The 17985-nt window shown below is 41.4% G+C and overlaps 1 protein-coding gene across 12 annotated transcripts in view; it reads left to right on the top strand.

Moving 5' to 3' along the window:
• CACNB2 (calcium voltage-gated channel auxiliary subunit beta 2) overlaps positions 1-17985 on the top strand; it is a 386015-nt gene that overhangs the window by 343092 nt on the left and 24938 nt on the right. For 7 of the 12 annotated variants that reach the window (XM_019460627.2, XM_019460629.2, XM_019460635.2 and 4 more), the window contains 4 exons: positions 4191-4313; positions 6368-6504; positions 10273-10349; positions 15674-15807. In XM_019460627.2, coding sequence (XP_019316172.1) covers positions 4191-4313; positions 6368-6504; positions 10273-10349; positions 15674-15807 — 471 coding nt within the window. Of the gene's footprint in view, positions 1-4190; positions 4314-6367; positions 6505-10272; positions 10350-15673; positions 15808-15952; positions 15973-16438; positions 16501-17985 lie in introns of all 12 variants that reach the window. The other 5 variants (XM_019460630.2, XM_019460637.2, XM_053895601.1 and 2 more) reach the window with 2 other exon arrangements.

Genomic DNA, 17985 nt, shown 5'->3' with positions numbered 1-17985 from the left:
TGGGTTTTGGGGTTGGGGGAGCGTTGGTTAGATTCCACATATAAGTGAGGTGATACAGGAATTTGCCTTAGTCTAACTTAGCTTAATGCCCTTGGGGTCCAACCGTGTCATCGCAAAATGGCAGGATTTCCTGTAACTTGTGACATACGCATTTTCTGAAATCTCGCAATCACCCTGCTGTGTTGGCATTATGACTCTCATTTCAGCCACGAGGAAACATTGCTCAGTGAGAGTAAGAAATATACCCAGGCCGCTTACCTGGTAAGTGGCAGAATCAGCATTCAAATCCAGGCCTTTTAAAATTCCATACGAATGAACCCATACGAATGGAATTGATGTGGAAAACGTCTTCCACATAGTAGGTGCGCTGCTTGAGCTAGTGCTGAAGTGAGTTCAGGGAACCCAAAGTGACATTGTCATTTGGTCCCTTTGGTTGGCATCCTGGGGTCTTTGTCTCTAGCAGGTAAGCTCTCGTAGTTTGATAAAGCCTTTTTCCTCCTGTCCACTTTCATTGTTGTCCATTCTAATCTTAGAAATGTAGTTCCTGAAGTGAGTATCGTAAGGGGTGGGATTCTGCTGTTCTTTCCTCCCTATATGTTGTATAAAGCTGATTCCCATATACAACTCCATATGCAGGGCTAGAATTATTGGTTACGGGAGGTGAGCCAAGGAAGAACGCATGTTCTGTGTTGATGTCTTACCTGTCAGAACAGAAAATTATTATCTGTGGCCCTTGTTCCTACATGCTGGCCTTCACCACGCCTTTAGTTTGTTTTTCTGTTTTTCAGTGTCTCCTCTTCCTGCTACTACCTACAGTCTTTGAAAAGTTAACGTGTAGAAGACCTGAGATTTCCATGGGATCCTCTGTAAAGTTGTATATTTAAAATTTATGTCTTCCCATGATGAAAAAACATGACGCCACATCTAATCTCTCTATCCTCCAAGGAATAAAAGACCTTCAGGGAGGGGCGCCTGGGTGGCTCCGTTGGTTGGGTGTCTGACTTCAGTTCACGGGTTTGAGCCCCGCATCAGGCTCTCTGCTGTCAGCGAGGAGCCTGCTTCAGATCCTCTGTCTCCTTCTCTCTCTGTCCCTCCCCCACTTGCTCTGTTTCTCTCAAAATAAATAAATAAACTTAAAAAAAAAAAAAAAAAAGACCCTGAGGGAAATGATCATGCTAACATAAAAAAAAATTTTTTTCGATCTGTATTTTTATGATGCGAAACTCTCCTGAATAATAGAAAGATGTATTCAAGAAAATCCTATTTCTGGGGCACCTACGTGGCTCGGTTGGTGAAGCGTCCAACTTTGGCTCAGGTCACGATCTCACAGTTTGTGAGTCCGAGCCCCACGTTGGGTTCTGTGCTGACAGGTCAGAGCCTGGAGCCTGCTTCAAATTCTTTTCTCTCTCTCAAAAATAAATAAACAGTAAAAAAAATTAAAAAGAAAATCCTATTTCTGGCAGCAAACCCAAATCTGATTAAGACTACATCTTCTTTTAAAGGGCACCATTGTATAGTGCTGGTTGCAGTTTAAAATGGAGCAGCCCATTTAGACAGTAGTTTGGAAAAGAATTTAAAAAGGTTTTGGTAACTCATGGCTTACTCATGCTACCCCTGGGAATCTGTCCCAGGGAAAGAATTCTAAATAGAAAGAAGCTTTTCACATACAGATTTTTTGAAGTAGAATATTTATCATAGTGAAAAAAATATAAACTCAAGTATCAAAAAAAGGTAAATGGTTTGAATAATTTTAAACGGCAGATTTAAAAAGCATATTGCATGAAAATAGTATATTACTTTAAAAGCTGGATAAAAACGAAATACCTTATGATTATAGCTGTGGGAGTAAAATCTATGTATGTAAAGAAATTTCAAGAAAAAATGGAAGCACCATCACTATCAATGATTGTGTTTCAGTGAAACAATCACGGGCAACTTTCTGTTGTTTCTTTTTTTTACAGTCTCTATTTCCATTTGAGGATGAGTACCTTTTATATCGGTGAAGATCATAGTGGATAATATGAATTAGATTCTAGAGATTTATGCCCAGTTTATGTCTACTCTGCTCTTGCCCAGGATGTGGTAGCCTTTCTCAGTCTGCATATTGTGGATGGATCTGTGTGACTTCATGGCTTTTAGCTCACTCCTCGACCCAGACGACAGTTCTGTAGAACAAATTAAATTTGGAAGTAAAGATGGACTCTCTATTCCCAATCCCTCCTTTCCCTCCTGACAAGCAGAGTCAAAGAAGACCTCCTTCAGAAGCGAGAAACGGCTCAGAAAAAGTCCACTGGCCCATAACATAAAGAAACACAATGCCGCTTAAGACAGTACCACTTCTGTCTTTCTCTGACCGACTTATTTTGCTTCGCGTATTACATTCTAGTTACTTCCGTGTTGTTGCAAACGATGAGATTTCATTCTTTTTGATCGCGAGCAGTATTCCATTTTATATGTATATCACATCTCTATCCATTCATCAGTCGATGGACATTTGGGCTCTTTCCATAATTTGGCTATCGTTGATAGCACTGCTGTAAACATTAGGGTGCATGTACCCCTTCAAATCAGCATTTTTGTATCCTTTGGATAAATACCTGGTAGTGCAATTGCTGGGTTGTAGTGTAGTTAGTTCTATTTTTAGTTCTTTGAGGAGCCTCCATACTGTTTTCCAGAGTGGCCACACCAGTTTTCATTCTTCCCCTTTCTCCATATCCTTGCCAACTTCTGTTGTTTTCCTGAGTTGTTAATTTTAGCCATTCTGACAGGTGTAAGGGGGTATCTCATTGTGGCTTTGATTCGTCTTTGCCTGGTGATGAGTGATGTTGAGCGTCTTTTCATGTGTCTGTTAGCCTTCTGGATATCTTCTTTGGAAAAGGGTCTATTCATATATTCTGCGCATTTCTTCACTGGGTTATTTGTTTTTTGGGTGTTGAATTTGATAACTTCTTTACAGATTTTGGATACTAACCCTTTAGCAGATATGTCGTTTGCAAATATCTTCTCCCATTCTATCAGTTGTCTTAGGAGGGCACTTGTTGGGCTAAGCACCGGGTGTTTTATGTAGGTGATGAATCACTGGCTTCTACTCCTGAAACCAATACTATACGATATGTTAACTAACTTGAATTTAAAGAAATAAATTTAAAAATGTTTAAAGTTTATTTATTTTCAGAGAGACAGAGAGAGGGAGTGGGGGAGGGGCAGAGAGAGGGAGAGAGAAAATCCCAAGCAGGCTCCACACTGTCAGTGTTGAGCCTGATGCAAGGCTTGAAGTCACAAATGGTGAGATCATGACCTGAGCCGAAACCAAGAGTCAGACGCTTAACTAAGCCACCCAGGTGCCCCCAAATAAATAATTTTTTTAAAAAAGACAGTACCACTTTTCACCATTTCTGAGCTTACCTATTTTTCCACCTTGCGGGTAAACAGGAATTGCCTAACTAGAGGGCAAATACTTACCTGTAAATTTTCAAAGCATCAAATAACAAAGGTTACCATCTTTAATGGCTGACCCAACTCAAGGAGGAAAAATAATAGAATTAAATGTCATTGATTTTCATAATTCCCTGCAGCCTTCAAGAAGATATATTCTCTGGTTCTTTTTTCACCCAAAACACTGTCCCCTGTCCCTCCTACAACTATGTCATTAATTAAAGTAGCTGTTTGGGGTAGGAGTGGTGGTTGCTAAGTCTTTTTCACTGAAAGCGAAGAAGGGCACTTTATCTCTTGTGCTTTCCAAGAGAACGGTGGCCTTTTTCTAGTTTGGAAATGGGTGGTATGTGGCTGAGAGCGGAAAGATTTTACATGTTGTGAATACTAATAAACTGTTTTGTGATAAACAACCGAGGTGGAAAAACCAGCAACGATGACGGTAGAGGGGCCCCTGGGTGGCTCAGTTGGTTGAGCTTCCGATTCTTGATTTCGGCTCGGGTCCTGACCTCACAGTTTGTGGGATTGAGCCCCGCATCAGGCTCAGTGCTGACAGTCAGAGCCTGCTTGGGATTCTCTCTCTCTCTAAAAAAATAAATAAAAACTTTAAAAAGAAATGACAGTAGATATTCGGTGTCTGTTTGTATGTTGGAGGGGAAAGGGAGGAACACTGTTGTGTTTTTGGTTTTGGTTTTTTGGGTTTTTTTGAGGTTTTTTTTGTTTTTTTACTTTTTTCTCCCTTTCTTTTCCCTCCTTAGACAAAGCCCGTTGCATTTGCTGTTCGGACAAATGTCAGCTATAGTGCAGCCCACGAAGATGATGTTCCAGTGCCAGGCATGGCCATCTCCTTCGAAGCAAAAGATTTTCTGCATGTTAAGGAAGTAAGGAAAATCATTTGAATTTCTACCCGCCTGATGTTTTCACCTTGAAACATCATTTCTTATTTCTTATTGCCGTGAAATAGCATCGCATAGAGCTCCACTTGCATAACATGCACAAATTCAGCGCCTCTCAACCTTTTCTAATATAAATATAACCTTTTTAAAGAAGAAAGAAGTCACAGGCCTCTTGCAGTTAACCTCAGGGCTCCCCTGGGCTCTGTGACCCAGAAATTGGGAATTACTGGAGTAGATGATCCTTTTTTTATGCTTAACCTGTACTTTTCTTTTAATTTTTAACCTTGGCTGCATGTTGAGTCCCTCTCATGTCTCAAGTGTAACCATCTGGGGGAGAGTTAATAATAATGCCTAGAATTCATGATCTCTCCTCTCTGCTGACAATGTCTGAAGGCAGACCACTGGTGCCCTGATCCTCCTTTTGGGAGTAAATGTCTGCAGCGGAGGGAGAATCGTGGGAATCGGAGCCATCGATGCAAGAAGCAGATAGCCAGACGCTCCCTTTTCCTCCATGCCGGAGGTCTCCACCTGCCATTTAACAATGACTCCTGCCTGTACATTGGAAAAATTCACCCTTAATTAAGGCTTATTTTGAGTCAATCTTTACCAAATGCCAGCTGTGCAGAACATGGCATTAAGCGACCAGAAATTCCCCCTCAATGATGTTCTCAGTGTGTGAGCATGAGGTTTCCCCGGACCTGCAGGAGTGACCACTGGAACAGACTTCCATCTAAGGGATGATGTGTCAGGAAGAATGTATGTAAATTTAGCTGCTCACTAAAGTAAAGGAGGTGAGGACTCCCAATTAAAAAAGCCTAGTCAATGGGGCGCCTAGGTGGCTCAGTCGGTTAAGCGTCTGACTTCGGCTCAGGTCACAATCTCACGGACCGTGAGTTCGAGCCCCGCGTCGGGCTCTGGGCTGATGGCTCAGAGCCTGGAGCCCGCTTCCGGTTCCGTGTCTCCCTCTCTCTCTGCCCCTCCCCCGTTCATGCTCTGTCTCTCTCTGTCTCAAAAATAAATAAACGTTAAAAAAAATGTTTTTTAAATAAATAAATAAAAAAGCCTAGTCAAGACTCTAATAAAAAAAAATTTATTAAAGAAAAAATAAATCCGTACTCTAAAACTCTGTGTAGTAAAGAGGTGTAGAGAGGTACAGTTTCAGCCTCGATTCAGACATGTTTTTATATGTGTAAGAAAAAGAAAGCCTGGAGAATTGAGAACCTACCATTTCGTTGACTTTTTAGAAAGAGATACGAAATACTGGCTGGAAAGGAAAGACCATAAAAGCTGTCAGAAATGTTGGCATGCCTACAATCTGACTTCACAGGCAGAAGTTAGGTTAATCCAGGGTCCCGTTCTGATGGCTGATGCTTAAAGACAGATCTCTTCTCTACCATGGAAGGAAAAGAAAAACAGAGTGGCCAGTCTTCTTTGAAATGTTCAAGAATAGACTGGCAAAGTACTATTCCATTGAAAGGATTAAAAACAAATCATAAAGATGTAGGATAAACATTGTATCTGCAAGAGAGAAATTGTCAACATCCACGTAAATGGAGAAATCATCTGTGAACACCATACCATTGTAACTATAAACCTGTTTGCACAAAGGGAAATTTGGCCCCGGAACAAAATATTTCAGGTAGATTTCAGTATTTATCTCTGACTCTTAATATTTTTGAGCTATCTGATTACAGAAGAGAACTCTGTAGCACTCCCTGGTTCTTAATGGGAAGAATTGTGAATATTTGAACCAGGGGCCTGCAGAGGCCGCACCGAAGTTCAGGCTAATCTCACATAGTACCAGGAAAGAGAATGAGGGGTAAATCCTATGGTGAATTGCTGAGCTTACTGGCCATACTTCAGTCTTACCTGTTCAACCCATGAAAGCCTTAGGCTTTCTCCAGTTGTGATGTCGAGGCATAGTTAACTGTATTCGCCATAATATTTCTCTCCACTGAAAATAGTTCATGTAGAAGAAAAACAATCTGAATGCATGAACTGCTGTGCACTGATCGTAACAAATTTGATTTTGCGTTTAGAAATTTAACAATGACTGGTGGATAGGGCGATTGGTTAAAGAAGGCTGTGAAATCGGATTCATCCCAAGCCCAGTCAAACTAGAAAATATGAGACTACAGCATGAACAGAGAGCCAAGCAAGGGAAATTCTACTCCAGGTATGAGAAAAATATCAAGTGTCTTTGTAAACGTCCAGACTGTGTCGTCATTTATGTCCTCTTGTTTTCTGTGTTCCACAGTCTTTATTATGTGTTGAGTGCTCGCTTCGGCAGCACATATACTAAAATATTATGTGTTGAAAAGCAGACTGGTGATATGGTTTATTGATAGAATCACAAATCCTGCATTTTCAAGCCTTCATCCCAGCATCTGATTGTCATCTTACTTGGGAGAGAATCAAATTAATTGTTGTCGTTAATCATAAAGGCATGGAGTATTAAATGTGGGCTTCAGTGCAGAGGAAATTCTCAAGTCCTAATCTCTTACCGAAAACACTGGGACACTGAGCAGCCTTCATGACTAATCCGAGTGTCCGTGGTAGCTGCCTGGCATGGCAGGAAGGTGTTTTAGAGATGATGGTCTTAGACTTTACTGGCGAAGAGCAGGTCTTGTGATCTGTGACTTCATTTTCACTTAGGAAACTCAATTTTCAGTTCTACCCATCGCTAAGCACGTAAAGGGAAACTCAATATGAAACCAGTTAACGCTGCCTTTGCAGATAGCAATTAAATGAGTTATGTAATAAGCTGGGGCTGAATAATCCTTCTTAGGATTCTTGAGGTTGTGTGTCCCTCATTAAAAGAATCACTGGAGGAGCTACTCAGACATGGAGTGAATTTGAAATTGAACCCTCTGCAGACGAGTCCGAGAACACGGCCTGATTCTTCTGCTTCTCCTTGTGGGAAGGGATGTGATTGGGGCAAACCTTTTCACTAATGTGAATTGCTAGGTTTCTATTTTCTTGGTTATATTTTGTTTCTATAATGCTGGAAGATCCTTTGCCAATGGTAATATTTTAGCATAGGCAAGATTTTTTCCCCCCAAGTATCTGCAAATAAGTCATCTAGAAGATCTTTTTTTTGGTTTGAAACGTCCCTCTTTTTTAACGGGAATTTTGTAACTGTCAGGCTGTTTGAGTTCAGATGGATTCCTCCCTTACTTGGAACCTCTCCCCCCCTATTTGGCTGTCATTAATCCCTGGGCTATTGGGGGCTCTCAGATTGTGAGATGCATTTAGTCCTATAAAAGTGGATGCACGCAGATCAACAGTGCATGCACATTTTACTTGTAGGGTGTTAGAGATCAGATCCTATTCGTAAAATTTCCAGCGTTCTCCTGGAAAAATTATTATTTTTCTAATCTCTGTATTGATAGTAGTCTCTCAGTACTAACTAGTAAAATCTTATAATGTGAAAAAATTTTCTTTTCATAGGGTATATATATTGCTGTTTTGACTTTGGTGGTATATAGTTTGTTGAGGTTTGAAGTGATCTCAGATAGGGGATTGTTTTGATTTTGTTTGTTGAGGATAATTCAGTATTTTCAAGCATTTACCTGGTCAAACAAGTTTAGGACAGTACTTGGTAAGAGCAAATTACCTTAAAGCTGTTCCCAGCCTTTAATCTGTTCAGCCTATGAATCTGGGTAGTGGGATGGGGATATTTTTCAGGTGTCTACTAAAATCATCTTGAACGCTTCTTGGTGCATGTCTTTGGAATCGTGTTTTGTAGAATGTATTGTAGGAAATTTGGGATGGGTTTTTACGGAGATAGACTTCTATATCTTTCTCTGCTTATTCACGTACAAACTGAGAATACTTCCCAAGGAGTAGGAAGGGAGAAGCTTTGGCCAACATTGTTAAGGAAGCACGGTTTCCTCTGCCTCCCAAGCGGGCATCCCTGGTCTGATGTCGGTCATCAGCTCAGCTTTATAAGAACCTGTGGGCACAAGAAGTATCAGCGTTTCCACTTCACGGATGAGGCGACAGGCAAAGAAGCTAGGGAACTTGACCGAGCTTGCACAGCTCGTAAGTGGTAGAATGAGGATGAGAACTCGATCCATCTGACTGTAGCCAGACCGCAGACGGACGACCATGCTGTGCCGCACATCGTGTGGCAAGGGCCCGTTTTTATTTACTATATTAGATCGTATTGCTTTTGCATTTTTTCCCTGAAAGGACCATATAAACTATCTGTATTTGGGGAGTAACGCCTCATAACTTATTCTAGGGAGCTAGGTGACCTTTCCTAGACCTGTGGATCTTTTCTTTTGATTTTCTTGATTTTATTTTGTCCTGGTTACCTAAGTTTTTGCCTCAGTATGTGAAGGTGTTTTTGCTTTCAGAGATCTTACGTTTGTCTTCTAGCATCCGAAATACGGTTTGATTCTGAGGACATAGCCAGCATTCAGCAGTATGTAAAAAGCCGGATGTTTTTTAAATTACAAAAATCAACCGACATCAAAAGTGGTAAATGGGGGCAGAGCTCAAGAATGTGGCATTTGTCTGGAATTAAAAGTTAAGGGCAAATTTGCATTTTGAACATTTTGACTGTTTGCAGTGGTTGTCGAAATTTTACACAATTCAAATAATACTTTGACTTTTATTAAAATTCAAAGAGAATGTAAAACAGACCCATGCTTGAACTGAAATTACACTTAGTACCTTAGAAAAAGGAAAAGCAAAACCAAACAAACACAAAACTTCTGGAAGAAAATGTTTTGGTCCTGGTAATGGGTATTCTTACAGCTTCTATAAATACCACTTTTTATTAATTTTATATGCAGTCTGGTATTCTTATTAACTGTACTGGAGTACCTGTTAAGAATCGGAAAAAAGATACAGAGGCCTCCTGCTAGCTACTTAAAGTTTTTGACGTTTGTCTATTTTATGCATCAAAATGCCAGAATAGCAGCAATACGGTTGAGCCTGGTTACTGGTATTTTAGTGGAATTTATATTTTTATCTTAATGTTTGTGTAACTTAAACATTGCCCTTTGGTGCATAGACACTGTAGCAAATTCTTTCAAGTACACCCACGATTGGCTCTGATAATAAACGTTAGGCACTAAGATCGCCTTGCCAAAACTGCCTGTCACTCTTGTACGATATTCCTTTGCATCTTCTTCCTAAGGGGCCATTTGGTAGTCGGGCATTTAGCATGCTGGTATGCCGGTGAAAAAACATAAACGCTCTGATTCCGATAACTTTATTCCGTAAAGTTGCTAAGACGCTGGCGTGTCTTGTTTCGGATTTTAGAATTTGGTGGTTCTGAAGCACACGCTCTTCAGTTTGTGCCTAAAATCCCCAAGTTGAATCCTCCGTGGTAGCCAGGCTGGAGACACGTTCCGAATACTAACTACTATCAGAGGGTTAAATCATAGAACACTTGGGTGTGTCATGCTCCGTTGTGGATCTTTTAAAGGGTAGCAAGTTGAGTATTGCCGTGTTTTTCTTTTGTAGGTTGCTCACGAAAGCTTGCGTACTTTCAATCTTAATACACTGACAGTAACCCAGCTAAGACAGAGAAGCAGGAACCACACAAGAAGGAAGTCATAAGTTTTGGTGTTAACTTTAAGGTTCTATGCATTACTTGAGAAGGTGGCTAACATAAAAAGCAAAGGGCATCTGCTGTCATCTCTCTGTGATGCTGGTGGAGAGTGTGAGGGCCGCAGATATTACCCTAGTTCTCTTCCATTCTCTCAGGGCCTTTTAAAATTAAACCTTGAACTTGAAACAGAGACTATTACATGGCTGTTTCAAGTACTCCAGGAATCTCCGCTGGGAAATTATTATTTGCCTCCTTGCAGGAAAGACAAGTTTAAAGTTCAATAAAAAGACAGTGACTAATCATGTTTATTGAGCAATAGAAATGTTCTAATGTCTGAAATAAGCGTCAGGTGTAACATGTATTTTTGCTTTACTTCAGTAAATCAGGAGGAAATTCATCATCCAGTTTGGGTGACATAGTACCTAGTTCCAGAAAATCTACACCTCCATCGTCCGGTAAGTAGGTAATAAGTGCGAAACGGTACATTCTGCATTTCATGCTTTCCCCAGTCTGACCTAGTTGTGTGAATTTACATACCCAGAATCACCGCCTGAACCCTAGAAAGGTTCAAATTGGTCGGACATAAGAATGCTCACATGGGGTAAGAAACAATATGGGGAAATTTTGGCAGGGCTTGGAAAAAAGGAAATATGTCAATGTGTTCGCTGTAAGTTGCCTGGATGACCAAAGTGATGAATGTATTTAACTTTTTATCCCTACGTACTTCACATGGTGCCCAGCACCTCGTCCTGGGCAGTAAATGGGTGAATACCCACCATCAGACACGGGGTAATGTGCGTTGGCCTCACTGTTAAATAAAAAGAAAAGAAGTATAAATGCTTTGGAAAGGCAAGGAAAGGAGAATAAAATGATGGAGTGATTGGTCTGACACGAGCTTTACCCAAAAGGCTCTTTGGAAGATTTAAGAGATATGTAGAAATATTGAAAAAGACAGAAACACCCATAAGAAGAGTAACTACTGTTTTCTTTCTAAAGCAGTGGAGAAGCACACCACATTAAATTTGAATTCAGATAAAGAATGAATAATTTTTTTAGTATAAGTAAATATTGTATGAGAAATACTTACAGTAAAAAAAAATTGTTTATCTGAAATTCAAAGTGGACTGTATTTTTCTTTAGTAAATCTGGGAACTCTGGGGGCGCCTGGGTGGCTCAGTCAGTTGAGCGTACGACTCTTGCTTTCGGCTCAGGTCAGTCTCATGGTTCGTGGGATCAAGCCCCACATTGGGCTCTGTGCTGACAATGCAGAACCTGCTTGCTTGGGATTCTCTCTCTCCTTCTCTCTCTGCCCCTCCCTGCTCTCTCTCTCTCTCTCTCTCAAAATAAATATACATTAAACAAAATAAAGCTGGCAACTCTACCATTCTCTGTAGAACTTGGAGTTCTATATAATTAGGAGGCCAGTTGGTAGAACTGCAGAAAGCCCAGGGGTATCAGAATCTTAGTTTGCTAAGAGAGGCAATTGGGACTCAGAGGAGGACTCCAAGGAGTTACCAGCAGAGCGTTTGAGTGAAATGATTCCTCGTGTGATTCCAAGGAAGCTGGAAGAGGGAAGCGTATACATCCGCGGAGAAGGTAGGGAAGTAGGTGCCCTCTAACTGGTATGTCTTAAGAACAGGATTCCCCTCGGACTCCTGATCAGGCCTCCTTGCTGAATGTTGGTGGCTTTCAGAGACCAAAGGCTTCTTAATAAAAATGATACAACTTCTTTAAGTGCAAAATCTGAGCACAATAAGAAATAAATCATTTTAGGATGCATATTGATTTCAAAAACCATGTACGTACAGCTTGCAGTAATTCTGAGTTGTCCGAAATTAAGTAAAATCGTACGTTTGAAATGAAAATTGAAGCCCTTTTAGATGTTAGGTAAGGCTCATGCCTTCCCTTCATCAGTGGAGGGTAGCTACTTACTGAACACACAGGGGAAAGGAGGCTGATCTCCACACCTTCTCAAATATGTAAAGTTACCGAGATTATGATATCAAGCTGTACCCTTCATATATATCTTAAAGACTGTCTCAGAGGCTCCAGAGGACTGGCACTAGGCTCCTGAAATGGGGAAATGTCACATCATATTGTGACAGAACTGCAGCCCCGTGCCCAGAAGTCCACACCACTCCTGTAGACGAGGAAGATTCTTCCATTTCCATAAACTGGGCTGTGGCCTTCTAATGGTTTTGGCGATGTGAGAGCAGGCCACGTGCATTTTGAAGAGTGAGTTAGTGTGTTTGTAAAATAACATTTCATTTTTGCAGGCAAGTGTCCGTCATCACTAAAACTAAAGTTCAAGTTACTACAGCAAGGTCAAGATGATTTAAAACTTGACACAGGTTTTATACAGAATACAGGGCTTTGCAATACCTTTTCACGAATAGCAAGAATAGAAAACACTTGGGACTGAAAAGACTGGAGACATTGGCCAACCACAAAATTTATAACAGGAACCTGCTATAATTTTCATATTTCAACTTCTCTGAAGGAAACCTTTGGAGAACTTCTGCAGAGATGTTTCCCCACCCCACCTGCAGGGTAGACTGCCTAATTCATCCAGTGTGGACTGGCCTGCAAAGGTAGCTTTTATCTTTATTTCCCAGAGGCCCTGTCTACAATTCACCTCACCCATCGCTAGGCCAAGGAATATAAGCATTTGCCTAAAGTACATATTCTTGGAGGTTCTCAAGGATTTGGAAAAGGAAGAATTTCCACTTCATATCTGAGTGACTGGGTGGTAGTCAGTTACAGAACACATACCCCCCTACACTTACACGCATATGCCCACACGGGTCCCCCCAGGACGCCACTCCACCTGACCCACGGGTCTTAAGGTGAAGTTTACAATTTAGATTTCAAAAAATGTTTCCGAGGCTCTCTACCAGAAAAAAAAAAAAAAGAATCATTCTAGTGAGGACCAATAAAAGAAGCTATTTTCATATTTATGGAAGTAGTTTTTCCCACGTAAATACTAATGTTTGCTAAGGTCTGCAAACACAAGTATAAAACAGAAAAAGGGTAACCGTCTGAGTCTAATAAAGCGTATGGAACTCTGGCCGAATGTTTTAGAATTCTCTGCGCTTCAGAGTGAACCCTGATGGCTTTTAAATTGAAGTTAACCATAAGTCAGAACTAATCAGTTGGAAAGTTCTCAGTTGGGGATTTTGAGCCCTTGTGTCCAAATACAGGTAAATTTCAAACCTGACTCAGGTTTTGAGGCTATGTGTGGGTCGCCAAACATCTGGGCAGTATCACAGCTGAACTTTTTATGCATATCCACTCCTACTATAAAATTAAAAAAAAGAATCCATCCACTGGGGTACCTGGGTGGCTCAGGTAAGCATCCGACTTCAGCTCAGGTCATGATCTCCTGCTTCTTGAGTTAGAGCCCCACGTCGGGCTCTCTGCTGTCAGCATGGAATCCACTTCAGATGCTCTGTCCTCCCCTCTCTCTCTGCCCTTCCCCTACTTATGCATGCTCTCCCTCTCTCAAAAAAAAAAAAAAAAAATATTTCAAGGATTAAAAAAAAAAAAAAAAAGCCCATGCACTGATCAGAGCAGACCAGATTCAATGGCCAAATCATAAAATCTAATTCATGAACTTTGCAATCCCAGGGTCCTGTCAATTCTGACATGCCAGTAGGTATCCTCGATTTCAGAAAGGCTCTCAGGAAGTACTCTCCCCAGAAGGTCGCCTTTATAAGCCCAAGAAAAGATGAGGAAGGTAAAAGTATATGGGCACGTGCCACCGGAAGGGAAAATGATCTGACGTTGGTTAAGATAGGTATTAGAAATCGTGAAAAACTGACCCCAATCCTCTCCATCGTATCCAGGAAGACACTAACAACCTGCTTCCTAAGTGGGGAGACAAGGAAAACCTTACAGGGTTGTACAAAAGCATCCATTCAACCCCGTGGGCACATTTTATAGTGTTTCCATCAAACACTACATGCTGAGCCTTTTAGCGCCTCAGTATGCATGGATGCTGCACAAAGAAAGACTTCATTACTAGGGAGGTCTAACTAAATATTTGGAATTAACTCAGCCTGTTATTACCTTCACTGGAGAGAGAGAATCCTACCTCCTCTTTCCGCAAGCAGTAGTTGGTGTGTGCAATATCATGCAAACAGTGCCAGGGAGTTACTTCATCGCCTGCCTCCGACCTAATCCGATGAATCAAAGGAACAGTTAAACGAGCGTTTCATTTAGTTTTCAAAAGGCTGAGTCACCTAATATCCGTCATCGCTTCAGAATTGAAGAGTGATGTGACGGCTGCCGGGTGACCTGCCCCCGTCGAAACGGTCAGCAGCGGCTGCCGTTGCGTGAACCCGATGTGTTCCTCGCGTGAAGGAATGGTAGGGGCTTTGCAGCACCGAACTGTCATGCCCAGATGGCAGTGAAGATATCTCTGAAGATACTGTGGGTTTTTGTTAGACGGAGTAGATTTTCTCCTATTCCTTTCCATGATCTCAACTAAAGCATAGACTGATTTTCTCCTGAGCTCACCTCTGTGGTACCTTCCTGAACCCTGACAGTGAGGATGCAAGCCCTCTTGGAAAGCACAGGGGACTGGAGAAGGAAGGGTACCTGGTGGAGAGAGGGCTCACCTGGAGAGGCAGCGGGGTGCGGGGACGGGGCAGGGGCTCGCAGAGGCAAACCTGGGTTCCGAGACCTGGCCCCGCTGAGTTTTTTGCCAAGAACAAGTCCCTGAAACTCTTTAGGAGTTTATCATCTCAGCCTTAAAAATAAGAGGGTTGAAAGCGATCTTCCAAATACTTTCCAGCCCTGATTGTGCAGTGGAGAAAATTCTGTAGTAATGGCACGTGGAAGCATTTTATACAGTTCAAAATGAGATTATGGATCATTTTTCACTTAACGCTTAATCTTTAAGTGCTCCGGTTTTCAAGGCAGAAGGTTTTAAACGTGAAATCAGGTTGAACCACACACCTGAACCTCTCGCTCTCCAGACAAGGAGACCCGTGCCACATTCTCTTGGGTCTTTGTGTCCTTCCTCTCTGCCTCTCTTATTAGATCCAGTGGCTTTACACAAATCACTAGAAGTCCCCATATGTCATTAGAATCATTTCATTTGGAGATCGTGGGGTCCAGTGCTTTCTAATTAATAACTAATGAGGGGGATACAACCATCTTGAAATAGTTTTAATGCTGTCCTTCCAGGAACACTCCCTGAATCATTTGCCTCGTGTACGACTCCTTTCTTTGCGTTGCCTGAATTTAGGATTTTCTATTCTCACGTTCGCTCAAATTCCTGTTGCATTTTTAGCGAAGCTTTTCACGTTGCCCTTATTTTCCCACAACATCAAGCAAAACTCAGAAGCCTGGGGCACACCGTGATAAAGGTTTCCAAGAGTAGTTCCTCATTATCTAAAAGCTGAGTTAAGTATCGGGAGACGTGAAGCCAAATGTTCTGTACCATACTTATATACAGTTGATGTGGAAAAATGTCAGTGTTCTGTTTGAAGCTACACCTTAAAAATGTTTCTCTGGAAATATTATCCGAGAGATCTAGCGTAACTTTGTTCAAGCAAACCTATCACGAAGGGGATCTTTCGGTGGTGTTCGATTTGATTACATGGCATTCTTAACGTGCTTTACCTTGAAATTTTACTTTGTTTACTGTGCGGAGCACTCGTGATAGATCTTTTACTATGGTTAGTTTTATTTGCTTTCATTTTATTTTTTTTTTATAACCTGTTTTTCCTCTCCTGTCTACCTGATGATGTTTGAATTGTTTGTCTGTATATAGCTATAGACATAGATGCTACTGGCTTAGATGCAGAAGAAAATGATATTCCAGCAAACCACCGCTCCCCCAAACCCAGTGCAAACAGTGTAACGTCACCCCACTCCAAAGAGAAAAGAATGCCCTTCTTTAAGAAGGTAACATTAACTTCCAAGCTCCCGTCTGCTCACCTGCTCAACCGCACTGCGCCACACTTCTCGTCCTGTTGATTGTCTGCGTCTTTTGATAAGCCAATAACGTGCATGCTCTGTTATTCTTTGTTTCTTTTCCACGCTGCTGTAGCTAAGCAGAAGCAGAGATCGGTAAGTTTACATTGACATAAGCTGTGTTTATCCTGCCACTGGCATCATTAGCATTAAGTCCCACGGTTTTATTAAACGCAGTCATTTCTGTCCCAAGAAAAGAACCTATCAAACAAGCTCATGGAGTCCATGCATTTCAAACTGACTAAATTCAGGGAGTGACCTGTTCAAGCGCTATTACAGTACTTATCCTTTTTGATGGAATAATATCTACCACCAAGGGAATTTGTTTAAACCTTCCAAGATGTCAAAACACTGACAAGTCCATATAATGCACCTGTATTGTGCATGCTTATTCTGTCTGTCTTTGTCTCTTTTCTTTTTTCCAGAAATTTAACTTATATCAAGCATATTAAAACCATGATTAGATTCTGATTGATGATATCCAGATACAATAGCTTGTACTAAAAAAAAAAAAATGATTCAATTTTTAATTTAGTCAGTATTTAAACTTCTGATCCACTAGGTGCAAACTCTGCAGATGAACAAGACCAGTGGAAAACTGCAGGCTTGTTTTGGCGGTTTACTGTGAGTTTTTCCTATTGTCATATATAAATCCTCTCCCGATGTTCTTGCCTTCTCCCATAGTCAGGTCGCAGCATCTCACCTGTTGGATAACAGGGCGGTGGCCGTGCGTAGAGCCTTTGCCACCGGCCCGCCAAGGTGCCACACAGTGATGCTCCTTGTCCCCTGACTGGAAACCAGGGTATTCCCAAGTGCCCTTCACTCCAAAGGCTGTCTCCTTTCACACATTTTGTAGCTTGAAAGCATTATTTTTTAAAGACATTCCCCCCACCCCTGACACACACACACACACACACACACACACACACACACACACACACAATCGCCATTCAGTCCTTTCTTCTCACACACACCACTTTGCACAGCCTACTGCTGTGCTGTCTTTTGGAATCCTACTTCCCAGCATCACCATGTCCAGCATAATGATGGGTACATCGTGACATGGATGCAAGCATTTTGCTACATGGAGGAACTCTAAAATCATCCATGAAGTGTCCGAGGCTGAACTGTGAAGTGTGTTGGTGTTTTTCTTTTTCTTTTTCTTTTTTTTAATAACTGATGGTTACATTTATAATAGAAGACCTCAGCACTCCAGGCAAAAATGAAAACCTGGATTTTTGCGTTAACGTGGACAGCCCCAGCCTGATGTACGTCCACACCAGTGGGCCCATCTCGCTGGTCCTGTCTTCTCGGCGCAGCTAAAACTTGCAGCCAAGTGACTACCAGTCTTCATAGCACAGATGCCTAGAAAATCTGCATCCTTCAGATGCTCTGGATCTTACAGAGCAGTGACCTGAACGAAAGCCACGTTAGTCAAGATGTGTTTTTTGAAGTTTGCTTTCTCTTAAATTCCCAAGCCTTACGGATGTCTATGAACCACGATTTTTTCAGCTGCACAGTTGGAACAAAATAGGGCTAGCGGGAAAGGGTAGATAAAAATGATGGTGTCGTTATCACTAGGGCACAAAGTACCAATATTCCATCAAATAAGGTAATTTCTGTAGCTCCCCTATCGAATACGAAGCTGATTGATGACCGGCATGGGTAACCCTTTGCTAGTTGGTAGCCACAGACCGAAGGAACCAAGACCTTATGTATGAAATCCTGGGCCGCTTAACCCTTACAGGCTTGAAATAAAATTTCTTGGTAGCCGTTGCTGAAATATGTGCAATTTATATTTCTGATCCCAACAGTGGAAAAGGTATTCTTCTACTGAATAGTTATAAGGACTCGGCTTCTAAACAGTTTCAGTATGATCCCAGGTGTTATCAATGTAATAACAAATATGCTTATGATGCCTTCGGCACTGGTATTCATTCTTCTTGTGTTACTGATTATGTGGTGAACTTCAATGTAGAGCTCAAAAACCAAAAGCCAACCTGACATTCACCGATAAGATTGTTTTCCATCTTTTAGGTTGCTTTTAGAGTGGTGCTCGTGGCATTTGTGCTGTTACTGTATTATGTTTGTCTTGTTTTTTTTTCTTTT

Source organism: Panthera pardus, unplaced genomic scaffold (genome assembly GCF_024362965.1).
Source record: "Panthera pardus isolate Hobbes unplaced genomic scaffold, ASM2436296v1 HiC_scaffold_6, whole genome shotgun sequence".
Lineage (NCBI taxonomy): Eukaryota > Metazoa > Chordata > Mammalia > Carnivora > Felidae > Panthera > Panthera pardus.
Note: the sequence above shows the minus strand (reverse complement) of the source record. Positions and strands in the feature narration are given on the sequence as shown.